Source organism: Castanea sativa, chromosome 10 (genome assembly GCF_040712315.1).
Source record: "Castanea sativa cultivar Marrone di Chiusa Pesio chromosome 10, ASM4071231v1".
In the NCBI taxonomy this organism is placed as follows: Eukaryota; Viridiplantae; Streptophyta; class Magnoliopsida; order Fagales; family Fagaceae; genus Castanea; species Castanea sativa.
This window is the reverse complement of record NC_134022.1, coordinates 35,953,304-35,968,026: the sequence shown is the minus strand read 5'-3', so window position 1 is coordinate 35,968,026 and position 14,723 is coordinate 35,953,304. Positions and strand designations below refer to the sequence as shown.

General features: G+C 36.1%; 1 protein-coding gene and 1 long non-coding RNA gene across 2 annotated transcripts; both read left to right on the top strand.

Annotated features, from left to right (window-relative positions):
* Window positions 1-8,803: 8,803 nt before the first annotated feature.
* Window positions 8,804-10,465, top strand: LOC142613035 (3-ketoacyl-CoA synthase 6-like). Its single transcript, XM_075785213.1, has one exon. The coding sequence runs from the start codon at window positions 8,840-8,842 to the stop codon at window positions 10,304-10,306; it is 1,467 nt and encodes a 488-aa protein (XP_075641328.1). The 5' UTR covers window positions 8,804-8,839; the 3' UTR covers window positions 10,307-10,465.
* A 2,537-nt stretch (window positions 10,466-13,002) lies between these two features.
* LOC142613073 (uncharacterized) lies at window positions 13,003-14,694 on the top strand. Its single transcript, XR_012840230.1, has 3 exons — window positions 13,003-13,071; window positions 13,205-13,230; window positions 14,518-14,694. It is a non-coding gene; the product is annotated as an uncharacterized LOC142613073 (long non-coding RNA).
* The last annotated feature ends 29 nt before the right edge of the window (window positions 14,695-14,723 follow it).

Sequence of the window (14,723 nt, the reverse complement as noted above, 5' to 3'; positions counted from 1 at the left end):
GTACGCGTCAACCACGATGAAGTCCACTTCAACCGTTTCCGAGCCGGATTGAACGGGCAAACGAATCGTCCTTTCGGCACAACGGACCTCCCTTCGAAGCTTATAAGTGGCGAGTCGTAAGGAGTAAGATCCTCCAGCCTTCAATCTTAACCCCTCGAATAGATCGTGTACATGATATCTCGCACCGCCGCCCCTGGTCTATCATCACCCTCCTCACATCATAGTTCCCTATCCTAAGCGTAACTACAAGAGCATCGTCACAAGGGGTTGGATAGTCCCTACCTTATCCTCCTCGAAAATCCTAAGACGGCAAATCGAGCTTCAACCTCTTCGGCCTCACCGTATCCTCGGCCTCGGGAATGGGAAACCGCCATCACCCTAGCGGAGCCGAACCGGTCCCGCCAGTGCAGCAAAAATAACATTAATTGTTCCTAAAGCCGGCCGAGATGAATTATTCCTCCGATTATTGAACCAGAATCGCCCCGCCCGCTAGGTTGGCACAGGTGTGCTGCCAGCTTTCCTTCACCGACAAGCCGCTCCAAGTGGTTCCAAAGGGTCCGACAGCTTCTCGCAGTGTGCGGGCCCATATCCCGGTGGTACCGGCAAAAGAGGTTCTCGATTCCTCTTCGCAGTGTCTCCCCGCCATCTTATCGTGCCATTTGAAGAAGGGTTCCTTACGAACTTTCTCCAAGTGTACCGCGCATCGGTTCTCAACACGTGTTCATGGCCTCGAGGTGCCGCCGAGGCGGACTCGCCCAACGTAATCTCTCCTCTACCGTTATTGTGGTACCCGTCCGACCCGAAATCCCTTCTCTCCCCGGCGGATAACCTTCTCCTTACCCTTTCCTTGCCGTTGGTCTTCCTCCACTCTCTTATACTCGTCAATACGGTCCATGAGGCGACGTACACTACGGACGGGCTTTTTTAGTCAAAGACTTTCTCGGTGTCGTGATCGCAGGAAGGCCTACCTTAAATGTATTAAGTGCCACCTCATCAAAGTCGCCATTTATTTCATTAAACATCTCCCAATAACGGTCGGAGTATGCTTTCAACGTCTCCCCTCCCTCATGGTCATGGATACAATGAGTCTAATGGCCGAGGGACTCGCTATACGTAATGAACCGCGAAGCGAATGCTCTAGTAAGCTCCCCAAACGAACCTATAGACACCGATTTAAGGCCGTTAAACCACCTCATAGCAACAGGTCCCAAGCTAGAGGGGAAAACTTTACACATCAGGGTCTCGTTGTGAGAGTGCACCGCCATCCTCTGGTTAAAGTGACTCACATGCTCCACCGGATCAGTCCGGCCATTGTAGATGGTAAAAGTGGGCTGGGTAAACCTCCTGGGAAGCCTTCCTTTCTCAATCCTCCGCGTGAATGGAGATTTGGAGAGTTGGTGCAACGCCCTACTCATAGCATCGTTGCCTAAGCCCCTAGAATGAAGCTTCTTACGTCTGCGAGTTGGCTGGTCGTCCTCCTCACCGGAGGACGTTGCACTGGTGGGGGAGCGCGACCTCGAGCTGTAGCCACCTCCCCTATCCTCCTCTAAGGAAGGATTAGATGGGGACGGTGAAAACCTACGTTTAGCACGACGTAACTTTCTCTTCAAGCGATTGATTTCCTTCTGCATGGATTTAGAACCCTCCTCGTGGGTGGTGCTACCCCCACCATGAGTATGGCTAGCGCCGGGGTATTCTGTATGGACACTTCCCTCACGGTCCCTCTGGCGCTCGAGGCGCTCGAAACGATCCTCCGGTTGTGATCCCTGTGACTCTGCATGGTGAGAACCTAGGCCTGCCATGGTATCCCAACCTTTTCTAGACCAGGTTTCCCACAGACGGCGCCAATTGTAAGTGCACAATTGCACCTGGACCCAAAGACAATCACGGGCTCAGGCCCAATGAGCCTTAAACAATAAAAATTTGTAGAGTGTGGGCTTGAAACCTAGGTTAGAAGTACTGGGAGCTTGATAACAAACTTTTATAAATAAACACAAGTAAATAGCGAACGATAATGACAAATGGATCTCCTCGGACTCGAGCCGAGAACTACTTCTTTTTTATTTCTCTTTCTTCCTTTAAGATTACAATTTCTTAATTTCTTTCTTAGTTTTCTCATCCCCCATTTTCTTTGGCCTTTACCCCCCTTTTATACTTCCTTCCCTGATACATTTTGAACAGTGACTAGAAGTTTCCACCTCACTGTTCAGGGGTCACCTCCCCATTAATGCGACCAGGGAGGTAGGTGCAGAGCCTTTAATGCGGAGGTGGCAACCTTTACTCTTGATATTTTCTTTAATATTGGTGCATCTAGAAGATTCAGGATGTCCCCTTTTAACCACTGGTCCTTCCAGAGTTGTGCTTTGACCTTCATAATGAAATTTTGAATTCTCTAGGGCTTGTCCGAGGAGAAACTCGTCCTCGGCTGTATCCGCGGACCCTCGGCGTATGGGCCAACTCATAGAGTTTAATCCTGGAGCAGGTCGGCCCTCCATGTTACAGCCCAAAGGCCCATATGCCCATTTGGGTCCTTTTACTCCCCACAATAATAATAAAGGAGTTCATGCATGTGGTCACTACCCGTCCACTTAAACAGAACAATACATTGCATGAGACCATTTGAGTAGTAGTATAGTTTGTTATTACTCAAAACCACAACTCTCATATATGTGCAATGGGTCACAAGATTTACAACTCCCAAGAACTTCCTAATTAGGCATAAAGGATTAAGATTAGGTGCAATTGCACCAAGCAATTACCCAATTTCCTTCACAATTTTGTTTACATTTTTAACTGTTTAACTTTAAATTTTTATTTCTTTTTAATATTTTTGTTTTAATGGTTGAGATTGAAAATTATTTTTTACTTTTACTCTCAATCATTCATTACTATTATATCAAGTACAATACTTATATGTTGTTTCTGATAACAATCCCGGCATAAATATAAAATAAATTGGGTATCCTATCAAGGTTTCCACCTCAAGCAATGCAGGTTTGTGCATCTTGGGTCCGTGGACTTAATCTATGCCGACAAACATCTGAGAGCCCATTGGGCTCTGTGTCCCAACTCCCAATTGGTCTTTCGGTATGGTTCAAGAAGTCAACAATGGGTCACCTTGGACTTTGTGATTGCTTTGAAATTGAGACCTTCAAGGTACTCGTTTTAAAATCATCAAAACTTGTCGCAGCTCCTTTACAAGTTAAAAGAGAGAAGGCAGCTGCAATTTCTATAGATTTTTCCCTTCACAACTATTACCGAAACCGTTGCACTATAATTCCCATTTCCCAGGAGTTGATGAAATCCGATATGAGCTCTGTAGTCTAGCATACTCTATATAGCCTTTCATGACTGCATCTTTTCGAAATTCTGGGAACTACATTTTATTAAGGGGTGTTTGGTGCTATTGTTTAAGTTTTCAGTATTTAAATAATATTACACGTATTTTTATAAAATAACAACATTATTAAAAGTCTTTTACCAAATGGGCCATAAGTTTTCTCATAATTCAGGGCAAACCAGCAATTATTTCTTCCATGCTTGAAACAAGATAAGGTTAAAATGGTGAGGTTAATGGGTACCTTTAAGATAATTGTTAATAAATTATACTAGAAAATTTGGAAAATTATTATATACTTCTGGAGTATCATAAATGCGTACTCCCTCTTCTCACAAAATTGTGAGTCCCATTAATTAAAGTCATGGTACTCCAAGAGTACCTAATAATATTTTAGGAAATTTTTAATACTACTTTTATGAAAAATATAAAAAACTGAAAAATTAATTATTTTTTCATAAAATGTTCCAAAATTAGTTTCTAAATCAATATCTTTAGGACATTTGTTAACATTTCCCACATTAAAATCATTTGTTCTTTGGTCCTAACTCTAAATATCCACATTGAGGATAGTGATACAGCAGATGGCCTGTGGACCAAGTTTGGAATCCCTGCATGGTTGTTGTTGTCGTTTGTTTTCTTGTTTTTGTTTTTGTTTTTGTTTTTGGGTCAATTTATAATGGGTTAAATAGTTTAAGGATGTTGGTTTAGAAAATATTTTTTAAAATTTTAATAATAAAAAAAAACTACTAATTTTTAACAGCTTTTTATATTCTTCATGAAAGTATAATTCATTATCAAATGCCTTAATGATATCCAATAACTGAACTCACTTATGATAATCATTTTTTTCGATCCTTTTTTTTCCCCCGCTTTTTGGGTTGAAGATGTTAATTTATCAGTGATCACACTCACAGATGGATAGGGAGTAGGGACAAGCAATCCAAATGCCAAATAAGGACGCTCTTGATTATCTCCTCATGCCATGCATTTTGTATGGTTGGTCCCATGGTTTTAAAAACCGAACCAGACATCAAACTGTTTTTAAAAAAAATTTTGGTTTTTGACCGGTTTTGATGCTTTAACCAGACCGGACTGTACTTGTTTTCTCGGTTGAACTGGCTGGTCTGGTCCGGTTTTTAAAACAGTGGTTGGTCCTTTTTAGCCACCCTATTTTGGGGTGTAACTTTGAAAAAGAGTGGTGATGGACCCTCACATGATCCATAAATGATTCATAAATGCACAAAGTTGATGTATCGATTATTTTCATACCAAATTAACAACTAGGTTAAATGCGATTTTTATTCCAAAAGTATGTAATTAAATTTCATTTCAAGTACTATTTTGATGCTCTGTTTGTTTCAGCAGTAATGTTTTCTAGAAAATAAATAATTTTTCTAAAAAATATTTTCTATAAAACTACCTCATTTTTCTATATTTGGTAGTAATTTTCAATGAGTTGAAAAATAATTTTTTAACTTCCCTTATTTAGCTTACTGTGAAATAGAGTTATTTTCCAAAACAAAAATTAGTGAAAAACAATCTTTAAAAATAAGCCATACTTTTTATATTGAGCAAAAATAGTTTTCCTTTGACTTGTTTATCTTAATGCTACCAAATACTAGAAAATATGGAAAACTATCTTTACACAGTATTTTCCATCGAAACAAACAGAGTATTAACGCTTATACTTTACTGTGCGAACATAATTGTTGATTTTTTATAATACTTTTGTCCTTATAATGTTGACATGGTACTTTGATCCACATACTAGTATTGCAAAATGCTAACTTTTTACATTAATTAACCCACATACTAGTCTAAATTAATCAAAATAGATAGACATGTGACATGAACACAATTGTTTCTATTTAACGTCTGTATGGGAACGACTTATTTAAGCTGTGTTTGGTATAGTAAAAAACCAACTTATTTTACTATTTAATTTATTTTTGTTACTATTTATAGGTCTCGCTACACTTTTTGGTACTATTCATGGGTCTCATTGTACTATTTCAACTATTTTTAAAATTTATCTATAGTACATTTAGCAAAAAGTTTTTAGTTTCAGCTAAATAAGTTATTCCCAAATGGGCACTTAGCTGAAACTGATTTTTTTTTTTTACTAAAAGTATTGAAGACAAAGCTAAAAAATAGTTGAAATAGTACAGTAGGACCCATGAATAGTACCAAAATGTGTAATGAGACCCAGGAATAATAGCAAAAATAAGTTGAATAGTAGTAAAAATAAGCTAAATATTAAATAAATAAATAACTAGCCTTTTAAGCTAATACCAAATGCAACCTTAATGTGCTTTGTTATTAGAATAATACTAAGAGTACTTCAAATTTTACAATTTGATGTGTCACGAATTATAGACATAGTATTCAATTTTTTTTTATTAATTATTGAACTGGCATCAAGTCATATTATTTGTCACGCCTTAATCATTTGTAGTAAAATGTACAGTAACTTCATTTTTTTTTCATTTTTTTAATAATAAAAATTTATGTCTTTGAATATTTTGATATTGCAAGACAAACATGTAATCTAACGGATCATCTCATGTCGCTATTATAAGGACATGTGTGGATTACGGCTTACTCAACTAATAAAGCCTATTTTTGTCAAATAAGAGACATATGATTTAAGTCTTAGGGACCCAAATAAATTGACACACCCCACCTATATAAAGAGTTGAAAGTGAGTTCAAGTGGTGTGGTCAATCGAAGTTGTAGGTTTACGAGCTTTAAAAATGTGGATTTTGGGTCGAATGTTAGGTGGAAGGAACTCTTACTTTGCCAACCCAACTCGACTATAATTAAAAAGGTCATGCAAACAGGTGCCCTTAAGGTAATGGTTAATAATACATTTTAGAAAAGTTTTAACACCACTTTTATGGAAAAAATGGAAAAAGCTGTCAAAATATTAATTATTTTTTTTCTCCATAAAAAATTTCTTTAAATAGATTGTTAACCATTGTCCTAAGGACATTTGTTAGCATTTTTCTAATTAAAATTGATACTGCTTTTATGTTTATCAAAATTTCATTGGAAAAAATACCACTTGGAAACCTCAAAGGTTTTTAAATAATAATAATTTCTTGTTAGTGTAAGCATATTTATGGTTAATATCTAAACAAATTAAGTCTTAATCCTCCCAAAATATATGTCAAGTGAATACACGCGTGCGCGAGCGCGCACCCCCCCCCCCCCCCCCCCCCCCCAAGACACACACACACACACATAAGCTCACATGCATATATTAATATATAAACATAGACAGATATGCATATATGTGTTCCTTTGTATTTACTTAAACAAAATTATTGAAAAAAATTAATGCTTTATGAGAAAGGAAGTAACACCACTCTAAAATTCTTGATTTAATTTCTCCTTTGAACTTTTAACAAGATTAGTTTCAATTATATATAATCTTTTCATTTAAGATTATATAAAAGTTCAATAAGAAATAGCCATACAATAGACTTAACTTTAAAAAAAGAAAAAAAAGAAAAGATGAATGTAAATTAGGTATTTTAATAGTATTATAATATACTTGCAGCTTTATTCTCATTTGTAAAATAATTTTTGCTTTATAAAAAGTTCAAATATTTAGACTGTTTGTATTTAAAAAATCTAACTTCATAAATTTTGAGAGGAAGATCGAGCTCAAAATTTTTAGGAGGGGCCGAAGCCAAAAGCTTAAAATTTTAAATTATTTTTGTAAAGATAATAATTTTCAAACTAATGCAATACATAGTTCCACCCTTTAGAGCATTCCCATTAAGGATGCTAAAAAGGGATATATGCTAAATTTTACCATCAAAACACAAAAAAAAAAACCACTCCATCAAAGATTTCAAATGGCAAAATGTTTGACATATTGCTACAGTAAGCTTGTATCAATACAAGCTCACTGTAGTTGGATCGTAAATTTTTTTTTACTCTCTCTCTCTCCCTCCAGGTCTCTTTTTCTCTTTGCCTCTCTGTCCTCTCTGTGTCCCTCTTTCTCTATGCTCTTCGTCTCCCTCTTTCTCATGGCGATGGTCTGCCTCGCTGGAGCCACTGCAAGCCTTGCACTCTTCAAGATTGCCTTGGCCCACCCCGCAAGATCGCCTTACCGGCTCTTCAAGATTGCCTTGCCGGAGCCACTGCAAGCCTTGAGTTGTAGTGGGTCGGTTTTGTAAAATCAGATCTGGGTTGTGGGTGGGTTTGAGCAGCCTTGAGTGGTTTTATGGTCATGGGTATGAGTTGATTGGGGTGGCTTTGGCTTATAGGTGTGGGTTGATTGATTTGGTGGTTGATTGTTGTGGGTTGTTTCATGGGTTGAGGCCATGTGGTGGGTGGGTTTTTTTTTTTTTTTAAATTCTGTTGAGTGCCGTGGTTAGAGGTGAAAAGCTTAGGCCATGGAGGTGGGAGAAGCTTCTAGACCAGGTTGAGAAAGATGGAGATACAATGAGAGAGTGAGAAATAATAATAAAAATGAATAAAAATATTAAAAGAAATAATATTTAAATGAAGTTGTAAAAAAAATAGAATGTTTAATGTTTAGTATATTGTAAAATAAGGTATTAAAATTGTAAAAGTAGTGTTTTGAAATGATAAATACTAAATTTTTTAGAATGTTCGATGAGAATGCTCTTATAAAATTTAGGTTAACCACGACGCCCCCAAAAAAAATTTATGGTTTTTTTGCTCTACCAATTTTCCCTCCTTTTTGCCCTCATGGAATTACTTTATACTATGTTACGTTAGATAACAATTGATGCCCTCTACTCTTACAAGAATAATGGGTCTTACTGGCCCCAAATACAACAATTGTGATCCAATAATCACTAGTTTATGAGAGTTTTTCATGAACAAGATCATATCCTTGGAACACCTTAAAGAGCCATTTCAGTATATAGTTCATCATGAAAATATTTCTGATCTCATAGCATAAGTCCTTGCCTCCAACAAACCACCATGAATAGCATGCAGTAAAATGATAGTAAATTCAAAAAAAAATTCAGGTAAAGAAAAGCTGTCAAAGAAGTGTAGACTAGTTGCCAATCTGAAAGTGTTTTAGGTCACGACAGTCAACCAACTGTTGCCTACCCTTACCCAACATTCATTTCATTTTTTTGGGAATCGATGCCTGTCACTATGAACCATTCATTAGATCACCCTAATACGTATCCATATTTATGACATCAACTAAAATCAAATAAGGAATTGATCACTCTACATTACAAAATCTTTTGCATTGTTTTTCTAGAAACATGGTAAGTCTATGAAATGATAGCATAGACTTTTGACCAGAGAAAATGCTCCCAGCTGGTTATTATTTTGTAGTTATTACAGCGTGCTTTGGCTCACCTGCCACCTGCGATTCACAAGAAATTTGTACCAACTTGCATTGATAACCATGCTGTCCGTCATTTAAATCGTTCATTTATACCCATCACTACAGGCCTCAGAGCCACCATCACCATGTTCTAGCTCCACTACCTCTCTCTAATGGAGTCTTTGTCTAAGCTTAGCCATGACCCTCTTCAACATACCACTACCCTACCCTCCACTCTTCTGTCACAGCAACTTCATTCTATTTTCTTAAAACTTCTAAGCTTTTCTACTGTCATACTTCTAGCTTCCATAGAAGCATTTTTCATCTTGCATCAATGGAAACCCATTTTCCATTTTCTCTTTCTCTGTTCTTTCATCCTCTTTTTCATCCTCAAAATCTTCCTTTCAAAACCTCCTCCTGTTTATTTAGTTGACTTCTCATGTTTTAAACCACCAAGCTTTTGCAGAATCCCCTTCGCTTCCTTCCTTGAAAATGCTTCCTTGTTTCAATTCCATGACGCTGAAAGCCTCTCTTTCATGGCTAAAATCCTCACTACTTCTGGACAAAGTGAAGAGACCTGTGTGCCCCCAGCTTTACACTACATTCCACCAAAAACCCATCTACGAGAATCCATCAAAGAAGTCCATATGGTGCTCTTCCCTGTCATGGAAGACCTACTCTCCAAAACTGGTCTCTCCCCACGTGACATTGATATTCTTATCGTAAATTGTAGTGGTTTTTGTCCCTGTCCTTCATTCTCTTCCATTATCATAAACAAATACTCCATGAGGAGTGATATTAAGAGCTATACTCTCTCTGGTATGGGCTGCAGTGCAAGCGCTCTTGCCATTGATATGGCTCAAAGTCTGCTAAAAATCCACAGAAACTCTTATGCTCTTGTCCTTAGCACTGAAATCTTGTCTTCTGGTTGGTACTCAGGAAATGACCGAACCAAGTTGCTCCTTAACTGCCTCTTCAGAACAGGAAGTGCAGCCATTTTGCTTTCCAACAGAAAAGAAGCAAAGAAGTACTCAAAATACCTACTGTTTCGAACACTGAGAACCCAAAGAGCCTTTGATGACAAGGCTTATTTTTCTGCATTTCGCGAAGAGGACTCTGAAGGAAATCTTGGGGTTTCACTGAAGAGAGATTTACTACAAGTCGCTGGAGAAACTCTCAGATCAAACATCACAGTTCTTGGTTCTTCAATCTTGCCCTTATCAGAGAAACTTTGGCATGGTGTTTCAATTTTATGGAAGAAATTTATAGACAAATCTAGTGAAATATACGTGCCGAATTTCAAGACAGTGATACAGCATTTTTGCTTGCCAACATCAGGGAGACCAGTGATCAGAGAGATAGCGAAAGGGCTAAAGCTTGGTGATAGAGACATGGAAGCTGCATTAATGACACTACACAGGTTTGGTAACCAATCTTCCTCTTCATTGTGGTATGAATTGGCTTACTTGGAAGCCAAAGAAAGAGTGAACAAAGGTGACAAGGTTTGGCAACTTGGTATGGGCAGTGGGCCCAAGTGCAATAGTGTGGTTTGGGAGTGCATAAGGCCCATTATTGGAGAGTCCAAGAGGGGCCCATGGGCTGACTGTATTTGTCGTTATCCAATCATGGACGTTGATTAAGGGATTAGCTGATAATTATTAATTAATATGGTCACTAATTCTACTGTAAACATGCATGTAGAAGAAGTAGAACCCTTAAATTGTTCCTTGTCTTTAATTAGGGTTTTATTTTGTCCTTAATGCATTGATATAGAAATAAAGTGTATTTGGATACCGCTTATTTAATTGGTAAAAACAATGTAGCAAAAATTCTTCATGCGTTTTTAGTGCTTGGCTGAGCTATGAACAATGCCATGAGACCAGCCAAACGCAAACACAATCCAAATCATCAAAACAAACGCATGCATAGTTTCAGTTAGTCATTTCATTTGGCTTATTTAATTTTATGGGTAATTTGAAGTGTTTGTTGGACTGTGGAATTAATTGTGTCGACTGCATTAAGTGGTTGCACTTCTACCGAATTGTCCTAGACTTACAATTATCCTCTTTATTCGAGTGTGGGGGCAATAGAGATTCAAACCTTTATTTTTTGTAAAGGAAAATATGACGCATTTAACGTCATTGATTTTCTTGTAGTCGTACGAAATATGTAATATAAACGGTAGATTTGTATATGAGCAGTGATCACCACATTATGTGTACGAAACACTTAATGCCATTTTACCATTTTATAATTATAATTATAATTGTATAACAAATTATAATTTACCCATTTATAGTTTGGTTGAAATTTATGTTACTGTGGTTTGAAATTTGACACTTTACTCAAAAACAGAACTAAATATATAATTTTGCGCCATTTTTATGTCTCATTCTTCCAAAAACACAAAAAACTTAAAAATATACTACCAAATAAAATAAAAAACTATTCATCGAAACACTTGTATCATAAAATTTCAAATCACAAATAAGTAACTTAAATTTTGGTTAAACCTCAGGTGTATAAAATGTCAAATTTTAAATTACAGGTAAGCAACTTAAATTTCAGCCAAACTATAGGTCGATAAGTTGTAGTTTGCCCAAAATTGTATTTTCAAAAAAATCAATTAAACGATTTTAAAGGAGTATCTATGGACTATGGAGTGTGTGCAACGGTGAGTTTATAACAAGAACAAGAATTAACCTTTGTATATATCAATTGTATACAATAATTTATCTATCTTCAACCTTCTTTAATTAAATTATTTATATTTGTGTTCTTATGTACCTTAATAGTAACCGACATTAATTTTTGGGTTTGATTTATTTATATCTATCCTCCTTCGTATATTTGTGCTCTTATGGAACTCGGGGTTTGATTTATTTATTTGTTTTTGGAGAAGGCACGTGATTGTAATTTCGGGCTTTAGGTGACCGATTGAGTGGGTTTGATATTAATGCTTTTTTTTTTCTTTTCTTTTCTTTTTTGGTTTTTTCCTATCATATCAAATGTCGTATGAGTTTGATTTAGATTTGTAGTGGCATATGGGTTTTGGACAAGGGTGAATTGAATTTTTTTTTTTTTTTTTCCTTTCGGGTTTGAGTTTCATGCCTCTTTTCTTGTAGGGTTCATTTGGTTGGAGGTGTGAAAAGTGAGATAATAGAAAAGATTTTAATTTCTCTCTTTTTTGTTTGTTAAAAACTGATGTCCAATTAAAACAAAAAAGTGACAAACAACCAAAAAGGAAAAAGCAATCACCCAATTTATTAAAAAATAAAAATCATGTCCCAAAAAAAAAAATCATGTCTAGTTAAACAAAAAAAAGAAATACAAAACAACTGTCACACCCACAGCCTAGAAAAAGGGAAAAAAAAAAAAAAGTAGCAACATCCAGGAAAAAAAAGAAAAAAAAAAGAAAAAGAAAAAGAAAGAGGCAATGTGCCACTCTTAGCCCAGGAAATCAAAAAAAAAAGATAGGAACTAGACAAGGGTATTTTTGTCTTTTAAGCGGCTTTATTTTCTCCTTTCAGTTTTCTCTCCATTTTAGAGAGAAAACTTTTTGGTGGGTTTGGGGGAGAAAAGAAATGGGCCCTACCATTTATTTTCATTCCTTCCCACCCACCCAAACACACTCAAAAAAGTTTTCCTTCCAATTTTCTCTGCAAATTTTTCGATCCACCCTATTTCACCTCTAAACAAACACACCCTAGGGTCCATTTAGTTGGAAAGATGGAAAAGTAGAAAAATAAAAAATTGTAGGAGGAAGGAAAAGTGGGAGGATAAAAAAAAGTTTTCCCTCATTTATATTTGGTTAGAGGGAAGGAAAAATGGAGGGATGAAAAAAAATTTTGTTTTATTGAGATAAAAAATGAGAGGATGAAAAATAAAGTTGATATAAATTTGCCATTATGTTTTTACTAAATATATAAACAAAAAGTAACACATTTATTATTAAAAAAAAATCTGTATGGACACTTTAGGATATGTTTGGTAACTGTTTTTTTCCTCAGTTTTCTATTTTCAAAAACAATTTTCTGTTTCCTGAGGCAAAAAAACTTGTTTGGTAACCGTTTTTAGGCAAACAACAAAAACTATTTTCAATTTCCAAATTGTGAAGGAAACTGAAAACTGGTCTCGAGCTGTATTTATTTTTCAGTTTTCACTCACCTATGAAAACACGAAGAAACACGGAGATTCACGCTGAAACACAGCCCTTTAATGAACCAGCGCATTGGTTCGATCCACATGACTGACTATTTTTTTCCCGTGCTTACTTTTTTTTTTCACTCAATATTAGCGCCAAATAACGTATCTGATACCCTTTATGTCAACATCTGCGTTCTGCGCCTCTGCTGCCTCCATCTTCCTCACAGAGAAAATTTTGATTGAGAGAATCACTTGTAAGGTAAGTGATTGGTCTTCACCGGATGAAAAACATGATTGCCTCTTGTTTTCCATTAGATTCTACACGATTCCTTTTCTATTCATTATCTCACTCTCTTTTTCTTTTTTTCTTTTTTGTGTGCGTGATGTAGCAGGTCTGTGCAGACCCAATCACTCAAAGGTATGGGTCTTTTCCTTTTTTCTTTGTTCATGGATTACTACGAAATTGCTTGAAGTTTGCTATGTGCGTTGAATCTGGGTTTATTCAGAATGGGTATTTTCAAAGTGTGTTTGGTTTAGGATTTTGGGGTTTCGGGTTTGCTTTGGCCGTGTTGGTATGCTTGTGGGCTCTATGGTGTAGCCGTGTGTCTTGCATCCATGTTTTCTCCCCTATTTGAGTGCTACCTCCCCTGCTTTCTTGGTCATTACCCTTTGCTTCTTTAGCTGTCTAATATGCTCTGTTTCTGTGTTCTGTTGATAGCTGAAAAGGAACAAATTTTTGGTTAGACTGTGAACTAAAAGGATAGAAAGAAAAAAAAAACACATAAAAAGAACAAACGTATGCTGTGCAAAATTTTATCCACAAAAAAAAAACAAAAAAAAAAAAACCAAAACCAAAACCAAAACCAAACCAACGTGAACATACTATGCAAACAAGAAGAAATTTTATCCAGACAAAAAAAAGAAAAAAAAGAAAAAGAAAGACAAAAAGTAGAAAAAAAACAAAAAGTTAGTTGTTGGATGGAGAAGAGCAATTTTGTCTGACAGACATTGTTTTCTCTCCCATTTTCTCTCAATTTTGGAGAGATTGAATTTTGGTGGGTCCAAAGATAAAACAGTTAGGCCCCACCACTTTTCTCTCTCCCTACCCTTCTCGACCAAACACCCATCCCACTAATTTTCTCTCCTATTTTCTACTCTTTTTTTTCCATCCTCCCTAAAATCTACCCAACCAAACATACCCTTAAGGTTTACACACTGTTGCCAATTATATGAGTTTGATTTTATATTTGTATTTGCTAATGGGTTTCGACCATGGATAATCTAGTGCTCTTTGATTCACTCTATTGATGGACCTTGATGTAGTGCTTTTTTATTTTAAAAAATAGGTTTCATTTTTTATTTAAAAGAAATTTTAAGGAAAATGTTAGAGTTACAAATATTTTTAATTTTACAATCTGCTAATATGAGGAGTGGTTGTTACCTTGTTGATAAGTGAAAAAATGATATTAATAGCGAGTCCAAATTAAAACTAGTAAAAATTAGTAATGGAAAATATTTGTAAAAAATGTTATAAAATATGTTGTAGATGTAGTATTACTCAAATTTAAATAATTGTTAATAACACAGAAGTGTTTTTTAATGGTTATGGGAAATTTATGGACCGAATGAGCAACTTTTGTTTTGAGATATTTACAATATGTTACTAACTCTGTAATTTGAATCTTTTTCCCCTTAAATCTCCAAGTATTCTGTGCATGGAGAAATGCAAATTCAAGAACAAGGCCTTTCGCCCGAATGAGCAACTTGATGATAAGAAGTGTGAACTCTATAATTGACCGATCTAAAATTTAATGATGTAATTTTGATTTTAGCCTTAAATTTTCTTTTAATTTGTCAATCATGAGGGGCCATGTGGATATGGGGAAACAAAGTAATCAGAGCCCAATTTCA